We start from the raw sequence: 26,528 nt of genomic DNA, 5'->3' as shown, positions 1-26,528 counted from the left end.
GCATACTATTTCACTTTGGGGGCAGACAACGTTTCTGAACTTTGCTGGACGCCTGTATTGCTGTAACGCTTCCAAAGAGCAGTTCATTTCACTTTTGAGAGATAGAAGAAAGCCATGTGCAAGAGGATGTCCTGCCCTCTGACCTTTCTTGAAGTCGACGAGATGCGATAATCATGTCAGTTATCCCTCTGGATGGTCAGAAGCAACACTGGGTCTCTAGAAGGAAAACCTCTGCAATTAATGACAGCAAACTGAGAAGGAATACACATAGACCTTTGCCAACAGTTGAGAGCAATGCTATGCCCCTAGAGTTACAATTTGACTTGTTTTCTTTCATTGAAGATTGTGATCATTATAACATTTCTAAGGTCACTTGAAATTTCTTCATTGCTCCAGAACTTCACTGAAGATAGCACATATCTGAGAGACCAGCATGTTCCTTCTCTGGTTCATTATAATTGTGGAGATATTGTTAGGACCAGAAGCTATAAAATCTTTTCCAGATGGTTGACAGCCATTATTGCTTCATTGAATGTGGGATCACTCTCTAGCTTACTTCATTGTATGTTGTGGAAGATTCTGCAGAAGGTGCTGTCCACAGGTGAAATTGAACTGTTCTGCAAAATCCTGTTTACTGGTGAGTGTGGATGCTGTTCTCATCTTTGAAGAGAATCTTGCAATCATGAAGATAAAATGGTGGTCAGAGAAAAGTGAAAAAAATTCAAGTCATTACTGACATGATGGCAAGCACACCTTTTTCAAAGCAAGTAAAGAGATTATGGACTCTTAACACATGAACTCCCCTCAAAAAAAAATCATTATCATCAGCAACATTTGAGTATTGAAGGGTGGAAGATGGTGACCTTAAGTTTATGTGTAAGTGACCGCACTTTGTAAATAGTCCATTGGTTGTAAAGCATTTTGACATGCCCCGAGGTTGGAAAGGATGTATGAAAAGGCAAAGCATTTCCTTTCAGGGTGGATGTATAGCAGTGTCTTATTACGAGTGGAATTAAGACTACAGAGTACACATATTGATATAAGCTTATAGCCCAGATTGCTACTTCTGCAATTATTGTGAATCATGTCTTCAGAATATGTCTGTCAGTTGACATTAAGGGAAATACTGTTTGATTCTTATAAATAAAGTCATTGTGATGACTGAGCATTGTTACCTAAAATTGCATTGAAAAATTTAAAAAGAACTACAATCCTACTTCAATCTCGTTACTGTGCAGTCTACATTTGACATATTTTAAAATAAATTAACATAGATCTCACACCAATTACTGAAACATAAGGCTAAAATAAACATGTTTGCTATAGTTGAAAAGCATCTTAAAAGTGTCACTATGAAAGGGGCAATACAACTGTAGCAAGATGAGAAAACCAATGATAGATAATCAGATTGTTTTAAAAAGTCTCTCAATTTGACAAGTGCTTGCTTTCGCTTGACTGATGAATTACATGCTGAAGGGACTGAATCCATGATGAACATTCAGTGACATCACTTTGCTATACAACAGGAATTCAGTCAAAGCTCACGGAAATGCCAGTTAATGGTCCAGAATTCACACTCTATAATCACAGACTATGTTTAAGCAGTTGCTCACAAATTGACTTCTGCATGGTTTCCACAGAGTATTAAATATCACTTCATCTTAACCAACAGAACAAAACATACTTTAGTATCCACCATTAACATAGTAGGTTGAGAATGGTCATATTTTAAGTGCTTTTGATGATATTTGAACAAAAAGTACCTTCAGATTCTATCTGCTTTGGCTTTCCTCATTTTATCACGTGGGCTGTATCTCCGTCATGAGGCACTGATGATGCACAGATGACATGGGTGGCTGTACATTTGTATTAACTTTCTGGGACATACAATTCACCAAATATGGAATTTCAGTGTACTACGCTGCAGGAAGTATGAATTCAGACTAAAAATGTCCTGTGTCAATGATTTCTCATATCTAATATTCAGCTATCAGTTTTCTGAATCCTGTTCTAAATTTTTTCATGTACTCTTTAATAAGAAATTAAGATGAATTCATCATTTGATTAATTCACTTCCTTTTTAAGAAGTGAAGATGAATTGATTAAAAATCTTTGCAGCATGTATTGTTCCGTTTTGTGTTAGCACCTTTGGTGAATAATTTCTGTTGCTTATGTTTACGTGGGAGATATTTAGACTCAAACCCTATATTCACATCCTAAAGAAAATCTACATTGAAAGCAAATGTTCTTTTAGTTAATGATGAGACAGCTAAACTAACTAACATACCGTTATGATGACATGAATTTCAATTCAAGTATTTAGCTATGTATTTATTTAAAAATCTAATTCCGTAACGGCCAAAGGCTGAATTGAGGCAAACTTTTCAATTAATCATTCCAAGCAAACTACAAAAGGTAGAAAGAACACCTAAACTGTGTTGGGTCAGAATTTTTTGCATACCATAAGACCATAAGATATAGGAGCAGAATTTAGGCCATTCAGCCCATCGAGTCTGCTCCGCCATTCAATCATGGCTTATAAGTTCCTCAACCCCATTCTCCCACTTTATCCCCACAACCCTTGATAATCAAAAACCTATCTATCTCAGTCTTAAAAGTGCTCAATGACCTGACCTTCTGTGGCAGTGAATTCCATAGATTCACCACCCTCTGGTGGAAGAAGTTTCTCCTTATCTCCGTTCTAATAGCATGGACTTTCCTTTACTCTAAGGCTGTGCCCTCGGGTCCTAGTCTCTCCTACCAATGGAAACATCTTCCCAACATCCACTCTGTCCAGGCCATTCAGTATTCTGTAAGTTTCAATTAGATCCCCCCTCATCCTTCTAAACTCCAGTAAATATAGCCCCAGAGTCCTCAAACGTTCCTCATATGTTAAACTTTTCACTCCTGGAACCATTCTCGTGAACCTCCTCTGAACCGCTCCAGGGCCAGTACATCCTTCCTGAGATACGGGGCTCAAAACTGCACAAATACTCCAAATGTGGCCTGACCAGAGCCTTATAAAGCCTCAATAGTACATCGCTGCTTTTATATTCAAGTCTTCTCAAAATAAATGCCAACATTGCATTTGCCTTCCTGACTACTGACTCAACCTGCAAGTTTACCTTGAGAGAATCCTGGACTAGAACTCCCAAGTCTCTTTGCACTTCAGACTTCTGAATTTTCTCCCCGTTTAGAAAATAGTCCATGCTTCTATTCTTCTTACCAAAGTGCATGACCTCACATTTTCCCACATTGTACTCCATCTGCCACTTCTTTGCCCACTCTCCTAACCTGTCCAAATCCTTCTGCAGCCTCCCCGCATCCTCAATACTACCTGTCCCTCCACCTATCTTTGTATCATCTGCAAACTTAGCCAGAATGCCCACAGTTTCTTCATCTAGATTGTTAATGTATACAGTGAAAACTTCTGGTCCCAGCACTGATCCTTGGCAGAACACCACTTGTCACCGGCTGCCATCCTGAGAAAGACTCTTTTATCCACACTCTGTGCTTTCTGCCAGTCGGCCAATCTTCTATCCATGCTAGCACCTTGCCTCTAACACTGTGGACGCTTATCTTACTCGGCAGCCTCCTGTGCGGCACCTTGTCAAAGGCCTTCTTGAAGTCCAGGAAGATAACATCCATTGGCTCTCCTTGGTCTACCCTGCTCATTACTTCCTCAAAGAATTCTAGCAGATTTGTCAGGCATGACCTCCCCTTGATTAAACCATGCTGATTTTGCCCACGTACAGCATAACTAGGGAAATAGACAGAGTTTTAAAGTAAATGGTGCAGGCTAGAGATCAAATGTGGAAAGATAAGGCATATCAAATATTAGAAACAAGGTAAAAGAACAACATAGTAATATATGAAATGAGGGTCAGAGAATGCCAGGAAGAGACAAAGATAAAATAAACCTAGGAGTACACTAGTATTCCAGTCTAGATGCTACAAAGATAATAAAATGACAACATTAAAAAAATTATGTCTGAATATGTGCAGCATTCATAACAAAGCAAATGAATTAATAATACACATTGAAGTACATAAATATAGTCTGATAGCCATTGCAGGCCGACAGGATTGGGTCCTGAAGATCAGGTGGGATATGACCTTTAAGAAGAGGAGGAAGTGAGGTAAAGGTGCTGAAGTAGCACTGTTAATCAAGGATGACAATTACGCAATAGTTAGAGATGATATTGGTTCAGGAGGCCAGGATGTGAAAATGGTTTTTGTAGATATGAGGAGTATCTGAGGAAATAAAGCACTGAACAGACAGATATACAAACATGGAAAATAGAAACAGGAAAAGGCCATTCTACCCTTCAAGCCTGCTTCACCATTCAACATGATCATGACTAAACCTCAATCTCAATTCCATACTCCTACTGTTTCCCCAAATCCTTTAACACCTTTAGTCTGTTTCTTTCTCAAATATATTCAATGACTTTATGTTGACAGTATTCTGTCATATGGAATTCCATAGATTTATCAACCTCTGAGTAAAGATATTTCTGTTCATCTCTGTCCAAAATGGCCCATCGCATATCCTAAGACCATCACTCCTTGTTATGGAAACCACCTTGGCCATGGGAAACATCATCCCTGCATCCAGTCTGTCTTGCTCCCTCAGAATTTGATATGCTTAAATGAGATTCCCTTTCATTCCCTTCTACACTGCAACAAACACAGTCCCAGTCAACTGAATCTCTTCATATGCAACAAACCTGCCATCTCAGGGTTCAGACTGGTGAACCTTCGCTACATTCCCTCTATAGCAAATACATCTTTCTTTGATAAAGAGATCCAAAAAGTAGTCATGTGTACAACGCCTTGTGTTTCTGTACTGAGACTTCCTTGCTCTGCTTCCACTAAACGCTGATATGTCATTTGCTTTCTGAATTGCTTGCTCCATCTGCATGCTTTCATTCAGTGACTTGTGTACAAGAACACCCAGGTTCATTTTTACATTGACATTTCACAATCTACCAAATTCATACTGCAATCTACTACATTTTAAATAATACTCTGTCATTCTGTTTTTCCTAAGTGAATGTGACAGGATTAATTAATGACCTCTGAGTAAACGTACCTCTGAGCAATCAATGCATCCATAATTTGTGCAGCCACTTACTCTAAAATTCAGGCCCTCAATTTGAGGGCACCCATCGGCCTTCAGCCCATTAGTTTTCCAGCTACTTTAGTGATAAACATTCTTTTGTATTTCTGCCTCACTTTTGCCCCTTGATTTTTGTAATTCCAGGGACACTTCTATGATTGATGCAAAATACTTGTTCAAAGACTTTTCTATTCCCTTATGTCCCTCTACTGATTCTCCAATCTCATCCGCTGAGGGATCAATGTTTAACTTAGCCATTCCCTTTCTTTTTGGATTTTGTTCTATCTCTGTTTTAATATTCTTTGCTAGTTTACAGATTTTAATTTCTCCCACTACATTTTCCTTTCAGTCATTCTTCGCTGTTCGTTAAAATTTTCCAGTCATCGAGTTATCCATGTGTTTTTCTTTTAAGTTAGATCCTACTCTTAGCCTTCCTATGAAATACTAGAAAAATAGAAAAATGGCACTGAAAATGCCTTTTTGAGTTCAATTTCTTCTCAGATGTGTTCTGATATTTGATTGCATTAAACCAATAATGTCTATTCAAAAATATGAAGAACCAGCAGAATTCATCAGGCAGTCAGTATGTATTTGGATAGGCTACAATGAGATTACTGTATGAAGAGAGAATAAACATGTTTTATATTTACACCTATAAATTATGTTGATCTTTGCATCAGAATAGTTTTTGGTGACTTCTTTAAGAGCAAGTCAGTTTCAATACTTTAAGACTGGAGAATTATAATAGTCATTCAGCAGAAAGCATGTTACCTGTAAAGTTCAGATTCCTAATATACATCTAGGCTCCATTTTGATACTGCTTAGTCAGCCTGAAAACACATGGCTTTCTAATAATTCCATATGAAAATGTCTTTTACTACAGCCTATTGTTTCACTTCCACATTTTTATTTGGGACTACATTTGTATTTAATATACAACCTTTATATGAAAGGAGCATCATTATTCCTTCTGAAAAACAGCACAATTATTTATAATACTTACTATTATTAAATGATGGTGAAAGAAAAGCAACCAAGATACTAAAATGTGAATTTAAATTCAAGTTAGTTGTACCAAAATTCTGTTTCACAATTTGTATGGAAAACTAATTTTGACAAATTATTACTACACAAGGCAAGATTGTCATTATGAAACAATTCAGCAAGATTTTTCAGTTCGTCATTTTTTCTCATTAGTTGCTTCTATGTTATTTTGGTAGAATGTCATTTACTTTATTCAAGGTAATCTGTTTATTTCCTTAAGTATGCTATATTTGCATTCAGTCCCTGCTATAATCCCCATTTGCTAGTCACTGACTTCATTCTCTTTCCTGGCTACTCCTGAGACAGAATCAAAACTTGATATTATGCTTGATAATGAACTGAACTTCCAATCATATATCCCTTTCATCATAAAGTCCTCCTACTTCTACCAATGTAACATCATCAACACCCACCATATGCCAGCTCATCTGCTGCTAAAATCCTCATTTGTGCAACTACAATCAACTGTCCCAATGCTCTTCCACCTTGGCCTTTTGTAAATTTCAGTACATCCAAAACATTACCACCTTTAAACCAACTCAAACCAATTGACCCATCATCCCTATGCCCACTGCTGATCATGCAATGCCTCAATTTTAAAATTCTTATCTTTATTTTCAAATCCCTCCATGATGCTTGCCTTCACTATCGATTCAACCTGTTCCCCCCCTGCACCCAACCACCTCCACTGGAATTTGTTGCCCATCTTTAAATGCTTTTGAGAAAGTATTGATGCCTTCTTGAACTGGGACAGACACACACTCTGATGAAGGGAGTTCCAGGATTTTGACCCAATGTATTTAAGGTGCGACAATGTAGGTCCAAGTCAGGATAGCTTGTGACTTGGTGGGAAACCTACAAATGGAAGTATTCTCACACTTCTGTTGCCTTTGTCCTTCTGGGTTGTTGAAGTTATGTAACTGCTTTGCTAGTTAATTTCATTGGTATAGGCAATTATTCCTGGCTAGGAAAGTGAAAGAGAATATTCTTTTCTCCATACTTAAGATGATGAACCACAAAGGTCAATAATATGATCTTCAAGGAAAGTCAAAGCCTCCTCTTTCAAACCGAGTATGAGAAAGCCCTTTCTCCCCAAACCCTAAGAGCCACAATTAAAAAAACATTGGAGACACCCAACCGGTCTGACTGTATCTGTGGTGAGAGAAAGAGACTTAACCATTTAAAGTCCAATATGACTCTTCTTCAGAAGTGGATCCATCAAATCAGGTTCTATAAATCAAACTCAAAGGATTGGATTTTCCCTCCAGAAGGGAGGAAACGAGAATCAGCAGTTTACAATTTAAAATCAAATTAATCACTTACTACTCTAACTTTTATGAATTCCAGCTGAAAACAAAGGATATTCCTGAATAATGTGATGTTGTTTTAGTGACCATTCTTGCTCCTAATATAATTATGACTGCCTGGAGATAGTTAGCACTAAAACTTCTACATCTTCCAAAAAACTGAAATGAATTTTTAATCTCCTTCTGTTTAAGTCTTAGGTTCTGTTGATTGTTTTGAATGTCTTTCCTTAAGCAGAATGAGTTACATAACATGTGGGAATTAACTGAGAGGAGCTACTAAGCCAAGCTATGTGAAGAAACTGAAATGACATAAAGTTTAAATGGTAATATCACGAGTGAGAATGCCTGGATTACTGACAATAGTAATAATAAAGGGTATCATTTTTGAATGACTTCAGCTTTGAAAATTTTGATTAATATTTCTGAACCTGGTGTCATTAAGAACTTTGGGAAAATATACTATAATTTGCAGATATTTTCCTTTAAATATGTTACCATAAAAGTATTATTTTTCTGGACGTTGTGCCTTGCATGTTGGAATGTACATTTAGCCCAGCAAGTTCATGTTTAATTTTACCCAGCTTCCACACATTGTATACTGAATCCAGCTCTGCAGAGAATCTATCTGCTACCTGCTACTCCCATGAGAATTCTGGCTCCATGCATGTTCCCTGTTTTGGAAAATCACCACAACCGTGCCCTTACAGCAGTCTGTTGATTATCTGCTTTAAGTAGCATGTTGCTGCATAATCTAATGCAGTATCACTTGAAGATGTCATTCGTTGTTTTAAGACACACACGCATGCTCAGTGCGATTGGATGGGCATTCAGACTGAGGTTGGAAACAATTTTGCGTTCAGTTGCTTTGAGCGTTAGTGAAGAAAGTGGAAACTTTTGCAGTTAAATATCGTTCATGATGTTGCTGAACTTTTGAGATCATTGGGGTAACCATTGAAGGAGAAGTATTTGCAGGTAGGTTGGGAAAATCCAAGTGGGAGTTTTCTCCATGGAGAAATTTTAAAGAGTGTAGAAAGCTCTCTTTTACCTTACTTCATAATTGCAGGACTTCCATTTTATTTGTCTGTTCAGCCAATAAGCTGTTTATAATTTGTTAGATAACAACTTGTATGCATTTTTCCACAGACAATATAGGAAAACATGCAGGAGAAGAACGACAGTGGAGTTTAATAGTATTTTTCAGCAGATGCAATACATATTATAAACTGTTACTCTCCCAATTATTTTTGTGAGAAGTTGTTTGGAAATCTAGGTTTCGCTTGGGGGGTGAATCATGGGAGGAGTAAGGAAATGTTTTTCATCAGAGTGGTATCACATGCTGTAACATGATATTATATTTCCATAGGAATATCCTTAATGCACTGCATGCTTGATAAACCTTCTCCACTTATCTACAAACACTTTGCTCTTTGGAGGCAGTATCCCTCTTATGAAGGCTGACCTGATGATGAAATCTGCTCACCTCTTACCAACACAATACTGTGATGGAGGGTGCGGACATACAGGTTCTGCTGTGGTCAACACTAAACAAAACTCTGTAACACAAATGATAAGGGAAGTTTAGGCTAACTCTTAAAAATAAACTTTACAATATCCTGATATGGTGTTTGCATGTCAACTTCTAAAAAGAAATCAAGTACTTGTCTCTTGTCTAGGGAGTTTGTGACTTTGTACATGCCTAGGATATAGGGAAAATGGCATGAGTAGCATTAATTACCCATTGCTTGTTGTTCAGAAGGAGCAGTGTGGCAGTGTCCTACTTGAATTAACTGAGTGACATGTTTCAGTTGATAATTGCAGGTCATTCAGATTGATGGGGTCTGGAGATATGTAAAGGCCAGACTAACTAAGGTTACTTTCCCTAAAAGGACATTAGTAAAGTAGAAGGGTTTTTAAAATAAGCTAACAGCTTCATGCTCGTCTTGACTGAACCTAATTTCTTGAATTGAATTCAAATTCATAAACTTGAATTTAAGATTTGAACTCCTCTTCTCTGGATTATAAATCCAGCAAAATAACTACGATATCTGTGCTGGATGCCATCCCTAAATATATCCTCTGAGCCGTGCCAATGCTTGTCTTCAATCAACTCTCACCTTGCCATCCATTTTTCCCTTCTGTGCAAAATCTATTGCCCTTATTCGATGCACCTTTTCACATGCTATTCAAAATGTCTCAATTTTTGTGCAGTCACTAGAGTGATTAAATATCATAGATTTTACTTTTACTGTGAAGCAACCTATTGAGTGCATTTTATTTGAAATCCAAATTCCACGATAATTATGTCAATTGTTTGTTGTAAATGGTACAAATCAAATTACCTCAGCTATATGTTAAGTGGCATGTCAAAACTGATCTGCTTTGCGTTTTACTTGATAGGCATCTTAATGTCAAAACTGGATGATGCTCAACTTGAAAGTATCACCAAGCAAAACACAATGTTTTGTAAAGAAAGTTCAGGATTAAGATCATCATATTATACGTTATAGCCCCAGAAGTAATATGACTGAAGTAAATTTGCTGCTGTCATACAGTCAGTTATAGATGGAGATGGTTGATGTAGTGCAATTACACCCAACCCCAGAACATTCAATGTCAAATCTTTAAGCTCGCCCATGCTTTTGTGTCAAAAGCAGAAGAGAAACCTAACAATGCCTTCGAACAATATCTAAATCAAAAACAAAATGATGCCAGGGCCCAGTATGACTTTAGGAGTTCAAGTGTTCCTGGTATTCTTTGTGATAGTTGGATTAGGTCTGATAAAACACCTAGTTGGCAACATCACCTACAACTCTCATTGGGAGAAAATGCTTATAGTTTTGGACAGTGCTTGTCTGAACCTAATTCTTGGCCATGGGGTTTATTTAGCCTTAGGGAGCAGTTTAATTTCGATAAATATGAGGTGTTGCACTTGGCAAATCAGGGCAGAACTTATACAGTTAATGGTAGGGCCCAGGAGATTGTTGCCAAATAAAGGGACTTTAGCGTGCAGGTCCATAGTTCCTTGAAGGTGGAATCACAGATAGGGTAGTGAAGAAGATGTTTGATACTCTTCCCTTATTGGTTTCAGTGCATTGAATAAAGAAGTTGGGATGTCATGTTGCAGCTGTACAGGACCTTGGTTAAGAGATAACAAGGTGTAGAGCTGGATGAACACAGCAGGCCAAGCAGCATCAGAGGAGCAGGAAGGCTGACATTTCTGGCTACAAGCTCTACACCTTGTTATCTCAGATTCTCCAGCATCTTCAGTTCCTACTATCTCAGGACCTTGGTTAGGCCTCTTGCTTAGGCATTCAATTCTGGTCTCCCTGCTATAGGAAAGATGTTGTCAAACTTGAAGAATGCAAAAAAGATTTACAATGATTTCACCGAGTCTGGAGGTTTTGAGTTTTAGGGAGAAGCTGAATAGTCTGGGGCATTTTTCCCTGAAGCATCAGGGGCTGAGGGGTGATCTTGTAAAGGTTTATAAAATCATGAGGGGCATGGATAGAGTGAATAGCCAAGATCTTTTTCCTCGGGTGGAGGAGTTCAAAACTAGAGGGCATAGGTTTAAGGTGAGAGGGAAAAGATTTAAAAAGGACATGAGGGGTAAGTTTTTCATGCAGAGGTTGGTGTGTGTACGGAAAGAGCTGCCAGAGGCAGTGGTGAAGGCGGGTATAATTATAACATTTAAAAGCATCTGGATGGGTACATGAATAGGAAGGGTCCAGAGGGACATGGGCCAAATACTGGCAAATGGGAGTAGATCAGATTAGGATGTCTGGTTGGTGCAGATGAGTCTGTCTGAAGGATCTATTTCCGTGCTGTATGACTCTTTGAAGCTATAACTCTAAGTGAAAGAAACCTATGAAGATTTTGGACAGAAACTGCCTGAGCAACATTGACTATAAAGAGATTTGTGGTGGAATTTGATGAGAAGTCTGGTGAGGCCATTCCTGACATCAGGAGCACCTTGCTGCATTTTTTTTATTTTTCAAAAGCTGCAACGCAGGTTTCTCACTAGGCAATGGCAAGTTATCAATTAAGGGGATTATTGCATGCTAAACACCTTGTTGACAGCTCAGCTAACTAATATTATTGTAGTTGTATTACATCATGAATATTCATCTTGCTGTCTTATCAAACTCACCAAACAAGCTAAATGTCAAGAAAAGTCTTCATGGAAGCCAGAGCAGGTGGATTCAGCTTGCCACTTGTACTATAAAACATCTGTGTTGGACACTGGGTACCAACATTTCAGGGCATGTACCATTGCCACTGGGCACATACACACCATGTTCATGGACATTGGCATTTGATATGTGGCACCTCTAAGCATCCTCATTCACAATCCATTTCAACGGTACTTCTACACTTCAAATTTGCATCTCGGGCTGCACATTATGGTGCTGCAACAAAGACACTGTACACTCAGGGACATGCATCCAGCTCATGGGACTGGACCAGGCTGTTTCTGAGCTCTTTGATTGCTATCATAGTGGTACCCATTACCAGCTTACCTGGGCACTCATAGCATCTCTGACTTGCCCTTTTGTGCGGTTCACCCTCTTCCATGGATACTGGCTCATGTTACCTTTGTCTTGCTTTACTGTTTAGTGCAGACACAAAGGAAGGAATAAACCCAGAAAGTGCGGGAGAAATACAGCAGCTCAGGCAGCATCTGTAGAGAGAAAAACAGAGTTAATACCTTGACCTTCAATACGTCTTCTTCAGAACTGTTTACACAGACTCAGGAAAACTGTCATGGTTGTCTGCAGGCCTCAAATCAAGCAATGGGAAATAGTGTTTGCTCCAGGCGTCTCCTGACAGCAAGTCAATAGCAGGCTCCAGAATCAGTCCAAATACTTGGAAATGGTCAATCAGTCAAGGATGGTCTCCACGTAAAGGGGGAGTAGCTGAACGTTAGGCAGCCCATCACCCGTCCTGAGTCTTACCACCCTTTTGGGGGCAGTTTTCTACCTGAAACAAGAGAGAGGGCTATTACAGGGAAGGAAAGTGGGTGGCACGGCTGGTATTTTTGGTGAGTAGGTACCACAGAGGGCATGTGGAGTTAGTGGTAGGAGGAGTGACAGCAAGTAAGGGAAGATGTTGCAGGTATTAGTGACAGCATTGGAGCTTTAGTTTGGGTGGGAGGTGGGTACAGTACCAGGGATAGAATGAGTGTGGAATATTGGAAAGAAGATGGTGACACTGGCAGACTGGAAGAATGGCATCGATCTTCTTTCCACACTGCTGTACATTCCTACAGATGGCTGTGTGAGTGCTGTAACATGGCTGGCAGTCTCAGACCAGGCTGGCATGGTCTGGTGTCTTGGCCTGCACTGTGGCTTCTGGTGCTACCTTTGCAATACCTAGTCTAACAGGAACTCCAGGTCCCTGTCCGTAATGTGGGGTGACTATTTCCCCCTGTAGACCAGGTCAAGGTAAATGTCAGGAACTGTGCAGGGCAGCTCTGGGCTGTCAGATGTCCAGGTTTTCAACAGCTTTCTGAAGATGGCGCAGGAGCAAGGGATGCCGGTGTGTACCAAGGTATTTGGAGAATGACAAGTTGATCTGGGAGTGACTTGTGGTAAGATGGGGCCGGAATGGGATATGAGTGGATGCCATGGTACAGGGTAGGTAGTTCATGAGGCGTCTGTGGTAAGATATGTCTAGAAAACTCACTAGACCTCACAATGGCTATCCCTCCTTAAAACCCGACTCTGCTTGGACTTAGCCAAAGGAATGTAAAATTCAGCCCTTTATTTCTGTGGTTGCTGGTGTTTTCACTTCTGCAGCGTTATTTTCTTAAAAGTTGCTAAAAGGAGACTAGAAGTTGAAACTTTACATCTTGCATTCATCAAATCAAGGATGCAAGAAACAGACTTGAAAAAAGATTATTCTGTGCAATAACAACACAAATGGTGAAATTAGCCTCACATTGCAGTGGAAAATTGCAATTTTCCCTTTGATTATAAATAAAAATGGATTATACTTCCCTTCATTGCTGAATGTCATCAGAATGTATTCATCCTGAAATTAAAGCATAAGAATTGACTTTGCACTCACAATTAACTGCACTACTAACATGACAAATTGCCTACATTGATAATAATTCAGTTCCCTCACATGTTGGTCTCATTGCTATAGCACAGTACAGTGCAAAGGAGATTGTCCAGCCCATTGTGCCCAAATAGCACTTAAATAGTGCAGTCCCAAAATTGTTCACTCTTATGTGTAAATTTCTCCGGTAATATCACCAACACTCAACAGAATTGTACAGGATGAAAATGATCTAAAAATTCATCCCAATTTTTCTTTAACTTTTGATTTTCTTTTAAGAGGGTTACTGAAGCTCTTTCTTATAACAGCGGTTCAAGGTGCAGTCGGTCACAGGAGTGTCTGTAGTGCTATCGGGCTATATGTCAGCTTCACTTCATGATAACATTGGTCTAATTCCTGTACTAGGTGTTTCAGCTCAGTTAACTAGCACTCGTCTGCGTTGCAACACATCTGTTGGAACCCCTTTCTGGATGGCCCCAGAGGTACGTAAGAAAACTCAAAGGACAGTCCCTAACTGCATCATTACCCAACCCTTGAGTGCTGGTTTCTCTGCATTAACATTTGTTCTTTTACTGAATTCAGAGCTTTTCATAATAATCATCTTCTACAGTTTATATATGTTTGAATGATGAACAAAATGCATCAGTTGGACAATATAATGTGGAGAGTCAAATACGTTCCCTCATGAGTGTGAATTAATGTAGGAACTAAAAGTGTCATTCAAGTGTCCTTTCATTTGGGGAAAAGGTTTTCAGCTACACAGTCTGGCATTTTGTTAGCTACAAGTCTTCTCCCTTCACTACTGACTTTAGATAGAGTGCTCAGGATTTGTTTGTGAGACAAACTGAAGCAGTTTACTCAGGCACAAAAAAACTCAGATTATCACATGCTGGAGTGCCAAACCAGATTTCAATAACATCTGTTGTCAAGTTTACTTTGTCACATTTCACTTTATCGGCTCAGGAAAAGGGGGAAAAAAGGACTTTACTTGTGTCCATTTTACACTGCTAGTCCAACCATAAAACTAACTACCTCACCCAATGAAAGACCATTTGAAATGTCCCAGGTAGGGCATAATTCAAATGACCTGAACATTTGACTTCGACTTCTCACAATGTTAGCTGGAGACTTCACTTCAATGTCTACCATGCACATCATCAAGACACAGAAGAAAACGCCTTTTGTATTTTGCATTTCCCTTGCAAACCTGAGATTTACAATATGGAATTCTACTGGTAAGCAGTCAATCATGATCATCAAAAGTGTAAAAGAGCAATTTAGAATTCATTTATATGGGCTCTCCCCAAAGCCAGGTCCGTGGTTCATTGTCTGCTGATGCTTCATCCTGAGCTGTTTCCTTTGCAGATTTTTTCATTGGTGATTAGTTATCACTCCAGTCTCAGGGACAGGGTCAGGACAGAGAAGCAGGTCCCAAGTGTTCCTCAACAGGAACTAGAATCAAATCTATGCCATTGGTTTTATTTGTGTCCACATCTAGCCAACTGAACAATAGAATTAAGGAGGGGAGGTGTGTCAAAGTGTTGATATTAATAACAAATGTGTTAAAATGTTTGTGAGAATTTCCTCTTAAGTGATTGTAATAAAGCTAGAAGCCCATTCAAAGCTTCATGATTTTGTTAAAAGTATCATAAAACATGCTAATTTGCCTTTCATTAATATGACACAGCATGATTTCAACCTCAATCAGAATTGACTTAATGATGTTTTTTTCTGGAAGAATTCCATTGGGATGCAAAAGTCCATCTTTCTTTCATAATAAATTAAAACAAAGAATTGTGGATGCTGGAGATCTGAAACAGAAAGTGCTGGAGAAACTCAACAGGTCTGCAAGCATCTGTGGAGCAAAAAACAGTGTTAACACTTCAAATCCAGTGACCCTTCTTTCTTTCACTTGGTTACACTTTATTTTATAATGCAAAACAGTGCAAAAATTTTTGAGCATTGAGAATATATTGTGTTCTTTCGTTATAGTAAGCCAGATCCATTAACAAAAGGCTACAGTATTTTATATAAATCAATATTAATCTAAATAGAAACCAGAGCAAAAAACTTACCTTAATCTGTAATCCATATTTAAATGCAACTGGGAATGCTAAACTGTACGACATAATTGAAGTTAATGGGACTGGAAATCATTTGGGAAAGACCTACCAATGCCACACACCCAGCCCTTAATAATAAAAAGAAGGGAAGTCAGGAATAATAACAGAAAATGCTGGAAACTAAGCTGATCTGGCAGCATTTGTGGAGAGAGAAACAGAGTGGAGGTCTCCAGTCCAAAGGTGCCATTTTGGAACTTTCATTTTAGTCTTTGGATTTGAATCATTTGCTCTGTTTCTTTCTCCACAGATATTTCCAAACGTGTTAGGTTTTTCAAACATTTTCAGATTTTGTCTCAGATTTCCAGCATCCACAGTATTTTGCTTTCATAAGAGAATTCAGGAAATTCCACAGTGAAGTTTGCCTCGAGGAACTGAAGTCATGAAATTCACAGAAAAGCATGTCCACTCAACATTGACTGGCCAGCACAATTATTTTGACAATGTGTCGTGTAAGTCATGTACAGTTGAGATTTTCTGAAGTATCATAGATGTATTAAGATCAATATTCCTTTGCTAATGTCATCTCTATCAATACTTGCTGGTAACAGAGGCTGTATATTTGATTTCCTGATGATCAGGTAATAGCATGTGAACAACAGCTGGATTCCAGTTACGATGTACGATGTGATGTTTGGTCCTTGGGTATAACAGCCATTGAACTTGCAGATGGTAACCCACCACTAACAGATCTACATCCAATGAGGGCACTTTTCAAGATACCCAGGTAATTCAATCTTGTGTGCATTAAGGTTGGCTTAACCTTTAAAGTTATATCCATGTTTAAAGTCTTTTCAGAAATTTGACAGCACAGTGGCTCAGTAGTTAGCACAGCTGCCTCACAGTGCCAGGGACCTGAGTTCAATTCCAGCCTTGGCCAACTGTATGTGTTTGTGTGGGTTTCCTTCGGGTGCTCCAGTTTCCTCCCACAGTCCAAAGGTATGTGGGTTAAGTGGACTGCCTATGTTACCTTGCCCCGTTGTGTCCAGGGATGTGTTGTTTAGGTGGATTAACCAGGAATGACAGGGATAGGGTGTGAGGATGGGTCTATTTGGGATGCTCTTCGGAGGGTCAAAGCAGACTTGATGGGCTGAATGGCCTCTTTCTGATTGAGGAGGATAGGATAGAGAGAATACTATGGAGCAAATCTATTTGGGCAGCACAGTGACTCAGTGGTTGGCACCGCTGCCTCACACTGCCAGAGACGCAAGTTTGATTCCACCTCCCGGTGACTGTCTGTGTGGAGTTTGTACATTCGCCCCGTGTCTGTGTGGGTTTCTGCTGGGATCTCTAGTTTCGTCCCACAATTCAAAGATGTGCAGGTTAGGTGGATTGGCCATGCTAAATTGCCCACATCAGGGATGTGTAGATGAGGTGGGTTACAGGGAACAGATAGGGGGATTGATCTGGGTGGGATGCTCTGAAGGTCCGTGTGGACTTGATGGGCCAAAGTGCCTGTTTCCACACTGTAGGGATTCTCACACCTTACACATTTTAAAATTTAACTTATCTACTCCTTGCCTCCATATTGACAGATGAACAATACTATAAAAAATGATTATTAAATTAGACTGGGGCTGACTTTCTTCTTCCTGTCACTCTCTCTCGCTCCTAGTTTTTGGTAACATATATTTAATGGACCTAAATAAAAGCAAAACACTGGGATGCAAGAAATCAGAAATAAAACAAAAACACACAAGAAACTCACTAGAGCTGGCTACTGAGTTTCTCCAAAGCTTTATAGTCTTATCCAAATGACTTACTGGAAACTCAGTCCAACTACTAATGTATGTTAATTGGAAATCTCATTTAGCTGCAACAGTAGGACTTTATTGTACAAGAAAAAGAAGAATTTTCACTGCTTCATATCGGTGATTAAAGTGAAGTGTTACTGGAGCCTAGCGTCAGAAGCATTCACTGTACATCAATCATGTTACTCACAGCATAGAAAAGCTCCCACTGATATCAAAAGCACAGAACCGTTTTTTTTCCCCTTTCACTATCACTCATTTTCAGGACAATTTCTCTCAATTTTTTTCCAAGCGTGAGCATGATTACCAATCTTATGTGGCTTTGCTTCATATACAGTCTGAAGGCAAAGTCTGGAAAAAGGATTTACAATGTACCCCCTGTTGCTTTACTTAATTTCCGGGCTTCAAACTATAATGAAATCCCTTGTCAATTTGAAAATACAACAGCAGTAAATTCCTTTCAGTATCCTAATATGTACAGATTGCTACCAAGACTTGGGTTTGCTCTTCAGGGATCTACAGCTGTCTAGTTCCATTTTAACAATCTTGTATATAATGCTTTTCACTCTAACTGCCAACACCATAAATGTTCCACAAAGCCTAGTTCCCCAGGCTGTTTCCAAAACCATGACAAGTTTGGAAATGCCATTTTTGCAGTTAAATGCACATGACAAGTGAAGTCTATTTTTGCTGACACAACCGGTGAAAAGAGCGAAGCAGAGGTCACGTTTTATTCTGGAATTCTTCATCAAAATACAGGAAGGTATTTGTAATAATCCCCTAGAGACCAACATGAAGATAGAAAATAGGAGAGAGTGCAGGCCATTCAGGTCTCAAGCCTGGCCCACCATCTGATAAGATCATGGCTAATCTCGTTATGTCCTTAACTGCATTTTCCTGCCTAATTCCGTTCCCCCACCCCCAAATCCCTTTAATGTCTTGTCAATCAAAAATCTGTTTAAATCAATCTTGAGTATATTCAATTATCCACCCTCCACTGCTCTTCTGAAAGATTTTAACAGGCCACAAATTCTCCACATCGCTGTCTTAAATGGAAGATTTCTTATTTTTAAAATGTGCTGCCTAGTTTTTGCCTCCCTCACAAGGAGAAACATCTTATATAGAGTCTAATATGATACTTCTTCAGAACTCAAGCTCAACTTCAAGCTTGACTCATTGAAGCTTAAGCACATGATTTTCAACTATTCTATCTAGCCTGCTCATGATTTTGAAGATGGTGAGGGATCTTGCTAGGGTGGGTGAAAAAAGAGTTGTGTGGGAGAATCTAGGACCAAAGGTCACTGAATAAAAATACATAGGTCACATATTGATGAAAGCACTAAGGAGAATTTTTTTTTCTCATTGAGGGTCGTGAGTCTTTGGAATTCTCTTCCTCAAAAAGCAATGGAGGTAAAGTCCTTGAAAACTGTGAAAGCAGAGGTACACAGATTCTTGACAAGCAAGGGGTTGTAAGGTTATCGGGGATAGGTGGGAAGGTTGGGTAATCTAATCAGCAGAAGACCTAAGTAATTCTACTTCTACCTCTAATTTATGTGAAAGTCTATAGGTTCATATTATCTTACAAATAGATAATAGATTTCGTACTCAGTGAATAAAGCTCTGCGTTCATAGTTTAGAACAGTTGAGTTGAAATTAATTTTACTGTAGAACTGCTTCATCCATTAGTATTTTAAATGATATATTTACATCTGTTTTTTACCAGTATTTATTAGTGCAGCACTGAATGATTGGTTGTGATTTTATTACTGTTTGATTTCAATAAATATAAGTTCTTTTGAAACAATGCACAACTAAACTTGTCTTGAGAAGAGAAAGAGGCAAAGCTTGCTAAATTATTATTACGATATCTCATCTGCATATTGAGTTTTCATTTGAGCTTCATTGTTATTTCACAGGAAAGAAATTAAGAAATGGTTTGTTAAACAATTCATTAGGAAGAATTTCCTTCCTAATGGGAAATGAAACTGTTAAATGGAATGTGGGTCATGTGGTTGTCAATCTTCAGTAGGGCCCTTGAAATCAAAATGACCAATTAAAATGTACAGGGAATTTTAAATTCAATTAGTGAAATAAGCCTGAAACACAAAGCTAGTATCTGTCATGGTGAGCCAAGAAACTGCCGGGTTATTGCAAAGACCAATTTAGTTCATAAATATCCTGCAGGGAAGAAAACCTTCTCTCCTTAACCAGTCTGGTCCAGATGGGGCTCTAGATCCACAGCAACATGGTGGAATCTTGACTGGTGTCTGAAGTGGCCAAACAATCCATTCCTATCACCACCTCCTTCTGAAGGGCAAGTAAAAGAACAAATAAAGGAACAAAAGAGAAGTACAGCACAGGAACAGGCCCTTCGGCCCTCCAAGCCTGTGCTGATCATCATGCTATAACTAAGCTAAAAAACATACCTTCTGCCCTTATTCGATCCGTGTCCCTCAATTCCCTCCCTATCCATGTAACCATCCAGATGCCTCTTAAATGTCGCCAATGTGCCCGCTTCCATCACCTCTTCTGGCAGTGTGTTCCAGGCTCCTACCACTCTCTGTGTGAAAAATGTCCCTTGCACATCTCCCTTAAACTGTCCCCCTCTCACCTTGAACCCGTGTCCTCTTGTAATTGAAACTTCAACCCTGGGAAAAAGCCTGTGACTATCCACCCTATCTATGTTTCTCATAATTTTGTAGACCTCTATCAGATCTCCTCTCAGCTGCCATATTTCCAGTGAAAACAATCCTGGCCTTTTTAACTTTTCCTCATAGTCAATGCTGTCGAGACCAGGTAACATCCTGGTGAACCTTCTCTGCACTCTCTCCAAAGCTTCCACCTCCTTCTGGTAATGTGGTGACCAAAATGACACACAACACTACAGTATAATTCACACCTAAATTTGATCCTCCAAAATACATCATCTCGCATTTCTCTGGATTAAACATCATCTGCCATTTCTGTGCCCAAGTCACCAATCTATCTATATCTTGTTGTATCCTTTGCAATCGTTAACACTATCAGCAGCTCCACCAATCTTCATGTCATCTGCGAACTTACTAATCAGACCAGCCACATTTTCCTCCAGATCATTTATATATACTACAAACCACAGAGGACCTAATATTGATCCCTGTGGAACGTCACTAGTTAACGGTCTCTATTCTGAAAAACATCCTTCCACCACTATCCTCTGTCTTCTATGACCAAGCCAGTTTTGAAACCATCTAGTCAGCCCACCGCGAATCCCACGTGATTTTAGTTTTTGTACCAATCTGCCATGTGGGACTTTATCAAATGCCTTACTAAAGTCCATATAAAATACATCCACATCCTTCCCTCATTAATTATCTTTGTCACCGCTACAAAAAATTCAATCAGGTTGGTGAGACATGACCTTCCCCATGAAAAAAATGCTGCCTGTCAACAACTAGTCCATTTTCTTCCAAATGTGTATATATCTTGTCCCTCAGTATCTTCTCCAAGAGCTTCCCCACCACAGGTGTCTCTTGCCAGCATCTCATAAATAAATGAATTAATTAATTAATTGAAAATTTCAAAATTGAAGTTGTTAACAGGTTAGGTAAGGTGTTAAGAATTAAGGTGGCTTGTTGGAATTATGATACAGGTCAGTCATGATCTAACTGAATTGTATAAAAGGCCTGAACAGGATCGAAAGGTCTGTCTCTGTCCACAGGCTCCTCTGAGTCAATAGTCAAACTATCCTTTAGTCCTCCATGCAGTTGCAGTTGCTGAGCTGCAAGGGAGACAGACATTCACATTCCACTGTCTTAAAGGTCTGACTACATGAAGAAAGACTGCAGAAATTTGAGGGTTTTAGGATTGTAAGCTGGCTCCAAGAGCTGATCAATTGAAAGGATATAAGATTATAAATAATATTGTAAAGTATACCTGTGAAATTAAATTAAATTAAATTGTATTGTGTTATATTAAGTGACTCTAGGACAGAGATTTAAAACAGTCCAATGGAAGTTTAGGGCCAATATCAAAAAAATCTTCTCCACATAATGACCTTTGGATAGACAATGACACTGAAAATTCTGGTATCATTTAAGAACCAACTTGATTCTGCAATGAGAGTTCTTTAGGGCGTTTCAGAATAGATAAGCAAAATAATCCAAATGACCACCTTCTGAAATTAGATTGTGATCATAACGCCATGACAACGACACTGTAGCCTGTTGATAGCCCTAGTTCCTTTTGAGTCACTTGTTACACCTTCACCTACTTAATAGTAGGACACTATTTAAATGGGCCCGGACACACTGCAACACTCCAGAACTATGCAGGAAAGAGGAAGAACACTTATACAAAATCATCGCTATGAACAGATATCCCTGCAACCTCATCCGCAGATGCCTACAAAAGAGACAACAACAGGAGGACACAGTACGACCTAACACACTGGCAAAACTGCCCTACATCAAGAACATATGGAACTGATAACAAGACTCCTATGACCACTAGGAATCATGGTGGCCCATAAGTCCACTGCCACGCTACGACAAATACTTACAAGGATTAAAGACCCCATTCCCACAACATGCAGAATGAACGTGGCTTGCAAAATGCCATGCAATGACTGCCATAAACATTATATCGCACAGACAGGAAGGAAACTAGCCATTAGAATACATAAAAATCAACTAACAGCAAAACGGCATGACAAACTCTCCTTAATATCGGTACACTCAGACAACGAAGGCCATCAATTTAACTGGGACAAAGTAACCATAGTAGCCCAAGCCAAACACAGACACGCACGGGAATTCCTAGAGGCATGGTTCTCCACCCATACTTCAATCAACAAACATATAGAATTGAACCCCAGATACAAACCCATACAGATCAAAACCGGAAATGATAGTGCTCACCATGATGAGCCAGACAGTATAAGTTCCAAGCAGAGTAGAATAACATCGCTTCATCGGAGGATCCACTGCCGATGTCACCTAGCATGGTGACGAAATGCCTGAATAAAAACAAGCCAGCTCGGCAAGCAAGTCAACAACATCATCCACAACCCGAGCTACAGATCTTTGCCAAAACTTTAAAGAACAATTATTATAATGCCAAATCAGTGAGAATCTTGCATCATTTCACATAGTATGGGTATTTAATGGCTTTATTTTAATAAATGAGTAAGTACATAATAATTTCCTATTTGTTACCATTGAACATGTTGATTCATTGTCACACTATACTATGTTGTTCAATCATAACTAAAAATCAATTAGGTCTCTTCTGCCTTCTTCCTTTCCAAAGAAGTAAGGAAAGAAGAAAATCTCTTTCATGACACCAGTATCTCTATAAAGTTATTTTGATAAACACTACAGCCTTGATTCAAGCTGCAGTTAAATGCAACAGATGTTTGCAGGCAGCATTGAAAGCCATTTTCACAGTTCAATATAAAATCCAAGAGACTGTGGTAAGCAAGACATTTTAACTATCCACAGCAGTTAGCAGTAAATCATTGAAGATTAATATCATTAGTCACTACCTTAATACCATATTAAATAGAACAGTTACTGTTGCAATGTCAGATGTCCTTCTGTAGTTAAAATGACATCAGAACTACTGAAAATAAAGTAATTCTATGATAAGGACATATCATTTATTTGTGCCTTTAGAAAACCACTTAACCTGCAGATATATTTGATTGGAGATTAATAGACCATCAACTGCAGCTACATTCCAAAGACATGCATGAGCAACAGTGGTGACAAAAACTATATTTGGCTCTCAATGACTGCGTATCCTTAGGCTTATACGTCTGCGTGGATGGCATATAGAATAAGACACAAATGAAGTATAATTGCACTAATGACTAAGTCCTTTAAGCTGCTGAGTCAATTATTTTGTAATGATCCTTGTAGACATATTCTTTATAATTGCATTTTTCTGAATTTTACCACTTTGAAAATTTGAATCTCTGTTTATGCTTCTTTCCTCAGAAATCCACCTCCAAAACTGCATCAGCCGGAGCTGTGGTCAGAAGAATTTAATGATTTTATTGCCATGTGAGTGATTTTATTAGATCTCTGCAATTCTCATAGAGGTAAAGGGTGACACCCTCAAAACATAATCCATACAAGACACCACACATAAGCAATGTGTATCATTAGAGTGTAAAAAAACTTCATTTCAGTAACAAAGCTTCCTTTGCACTAAGGATTCATTAAACATTTACTGCCAATTCTAGGTTTTGCATCCTTCCGTATCATATTCTTTCTTTCTCAGCCTTAACAATTCTGTTTTACACAGAGAAACACAAGACTTAGGTATAGCAGACACCCTGGCAAGCCTGCTTTGTCATTCCAAAAGATTGTGGCTGATCTTCTATCTCAACACCATTTTCCTGCACTATGCGTATTTGCCTTGATGTTGTTAATGCCTAGAAGTAAAACTTTGTACAGATACTGAGCACTGAGGTATCGATAAGTTACTGAAACTTGTATCCTCATAGTATGTGTATATGCTGTACATATACACATGGTAAATACATCAGTAAGCTTTGCATGGTCAGGAAGGAGAGATCCCATTCAGTGTGAGATACAGTCCGAATGAATATATAGTTTGGGAGCAAAAACTGAAATTGCTGGAAAAGTTCAGTAGGTCTGGCAGGATCTGTAGACAGGCATTAGAGTAAATGTTTCAGGTTAAGTGACCCTTGCTCAGAACAGATCTGAGGGAGGGTCACTTGACCTGAAACATTAACTCTGATTTCTCTCCACAGATGCCGACAGACCTGTTGAGGTTTTCCAACAATTTCTGCTTTTGCTTCTGAACTGCCACATCTGTACTTTATTCGGTTCTTATACAGCTTGGGGAATTTGGTGGCAATGTGGGAATTCAGTGCAGAAGGGAGCAAGAAGCTTTTTGCTTGCTTTTCTCTTGGCTCTTAATTTGTAAGGTTTTTAACAGACTAACTGAAGCACAGGGTCAAGGACCCAGCACAAGAGTGACATCACATGTAAACTGTAAGTCCATTGGTTGGGGTTAGCTGCTAATCTCACTATCTGTTATAGGTTACTTTCCGATTGAAGGTAAATAGGGGAAATATTTGCAGGCTACAAACTAAAAGACCAGTGTGATTTTTTTAAAAATCAAATTAAGAACTAAGTCATTAAAATAGAGATGCTAGGCCAGGAAATCGTTTTAACTGCAATGACATGGGAGCTGGTGGACCCCATTATGGCTCGTAGTGACCACATCTGTAACAAATGATGGTTGCTTGAGGACCTCCAGCTCAGAGTTGAAGGGCTGGAGTCTGAGCTTCAAACACTATGACACATCAGGGAGGGGGAGAGTTACCTGGACGCTGTGTTTCAGTAGGCAGTCACACCCCTTAGATTAACTACCTCAAATTTACTCAAAACGTCAACTTTCCTGCTGCTCTGATGCTGCCTGGCCTGCTGTGCTCCTTCAGTTCCACACTGTGTTATCTCTGACTCCAGCATCAGCAGTTCTTACTATCTCCAAATTTAGTTAATTATTTTTAATCATTTCTGGGATGTGGGCTTTGCTGGTGGGGCAGCATTTATTGCCCGTCCCTAGTTACCCTTGAGAAGGTGGTGGTGAGCTGCCTTCCAGAACCGCTGCAGTCCACCTGTTGTGAGTTGACCCACAATGCCATCAGGGAGGGAATTCCAGGATTTTGACCCAGGGACAGTGAGGAAACAGCAATATATTTCCAAGTCAGGATGGTGAGTGACTGGAGGGGAACTTGAAGGTGGTGGTATTCCTATGTATCTGCTGCCCTTGTCCTTCCAAATGGAAGTGGTCGTGTCTTTGGAAGGTGCTGTCTGAGGATCTTTGGTAAATTTCTGCAGTGCTGTTACTGAGTGTCGGTGGTGGAGGGTGGATGTTTTTGGACATAGTGCCAATCAAACGGGATACTTTTTCTTGGATAGTGTCCAGCTTGTTGTGTATTGTTGGAGCTGGACGCATCTAGGCAAGTGGGGAGTATTCTGTTACACTCCTGACTTGTGCCTTGGAACATAGAACAGGACAGCAAAGTACAGGCCCTTTGGCCCACGATGTTGTGCCGAACTTTTACCCTAAACCTCTATCTAACCTCCACCCCTACCTTATACTATCATCCATATGCCTACTAATAGCCGCTTAAATGCCCCTAATGAGGCCGACTCCACTACCCTCTCCGGCAATGCATTCCACACCCTACCACTCTCTGAGTAAAGAACCTACCTCTGACCTCTCCCCTATATCTACCTCTACTCACTTTAAAACTATGCCCCCTCGTAATAACTACCTCCACCCCAGGAAAAAGTCTCTGGCTGTCTAATCTATCTATACCTCTGATCATTTTATACACCTCTATCAAGTCACCTCTCATCCTTCATCGTTCTAAAGAGAAAAGCCCTAGCTCTCTCAACCTTTCCTCGTAAGACCTTCCCTCCATTCCAGGCAACATCCTGATAAATCTCCTTCGCACCTTTTCTAACACTTCCACATCTTTCCTGCAATGAGGTGACCAGAACTGGACACAATACTCCAGATGAGGCCGAACCAGGCTTTTGTATAGCTGGAGCATAACTTCACGGCTCTTGAACTCAATCCCTCTATTAATGAAAGCTAACACACCATACACCTTCTTAACAACTCTATCCACCTGGGTGGTAGCTTTCAGGGAACTGTGAACATGAACCCCAAGATCCCTCTGCTCCTCCACACTGCCGAGAATCTTTCCGTTAACCCTGTATTCTGCTTTCAAATTTGTCCTTCCAAAATGAATCACCTCACACTTCCCAGGGTTAAACTCCATCTGCCACTTCTCAGCCCAGCTCTGCATCCTATCAATGTCCCTTTGTAACCTAGAACAGCCCTCCACACTATCCACAACTCAATCCACCTTCGTATCGTCCGCGAACTTACTAATCCACCCTTCCACTCTTACATCCAAATCATTTACAAAAATCACAAATAGAGGAGGACGCAGAACAGATCCTTGTGGTACACCACTCGTAACTGAGCACCATGTTGAATATTTTCTGTCCACCAGCACCCTTTGTCTTCTGAGTGTCAGCTAATTCTGAATCCATTCTGCCACATTTCCCCCTATCCCATGCCTCCTTACTTT

The 26,528-nt window shown here is 39.5% G+C and overlaps 1 protein-coding gene across 1 annotated transcript in view; it reads left to right on the top strand.

Moving 5' to 3' along the window:
• Positions 1-26,528, top strand: part of myo3a (myosin IIIA) — a 355,589-nt gene that overhangs the window by 92,470 nt on the left and 236,591 nt on the right. The window contains 3 exon segments of the mRNA XM_048606878.1: positions 13,939-14,015; positions 16,235-16,380; positions 23,383-23,448. Coding sequence (XP_048462835.1) covers positions 13,939-14,015; positions 16,235-16,380; positions 23,383-23,448 — 289 coding nt within the window.

The sequence above is a fragment of the Rhincodon typus genome, chromosome 2 (genome assembly GCF_021869965.1).
Source record: "Rhincodon typus isolate 14 chromosome 2, sRhiTyp1.1, whole genome shotgun sequence".
Classification (NCBI taxonomy): Eukaryota; Metazoa; Chordata; class Chondrichthyes; order Orectolobiformes; family Rhincodontidae; genus Rhincodon; species Rhincodon typus.
Note: the sequence above shows the minus strand (reverse complement) of the source record. Positions and strands in the feature narration are given on the sequence as shown.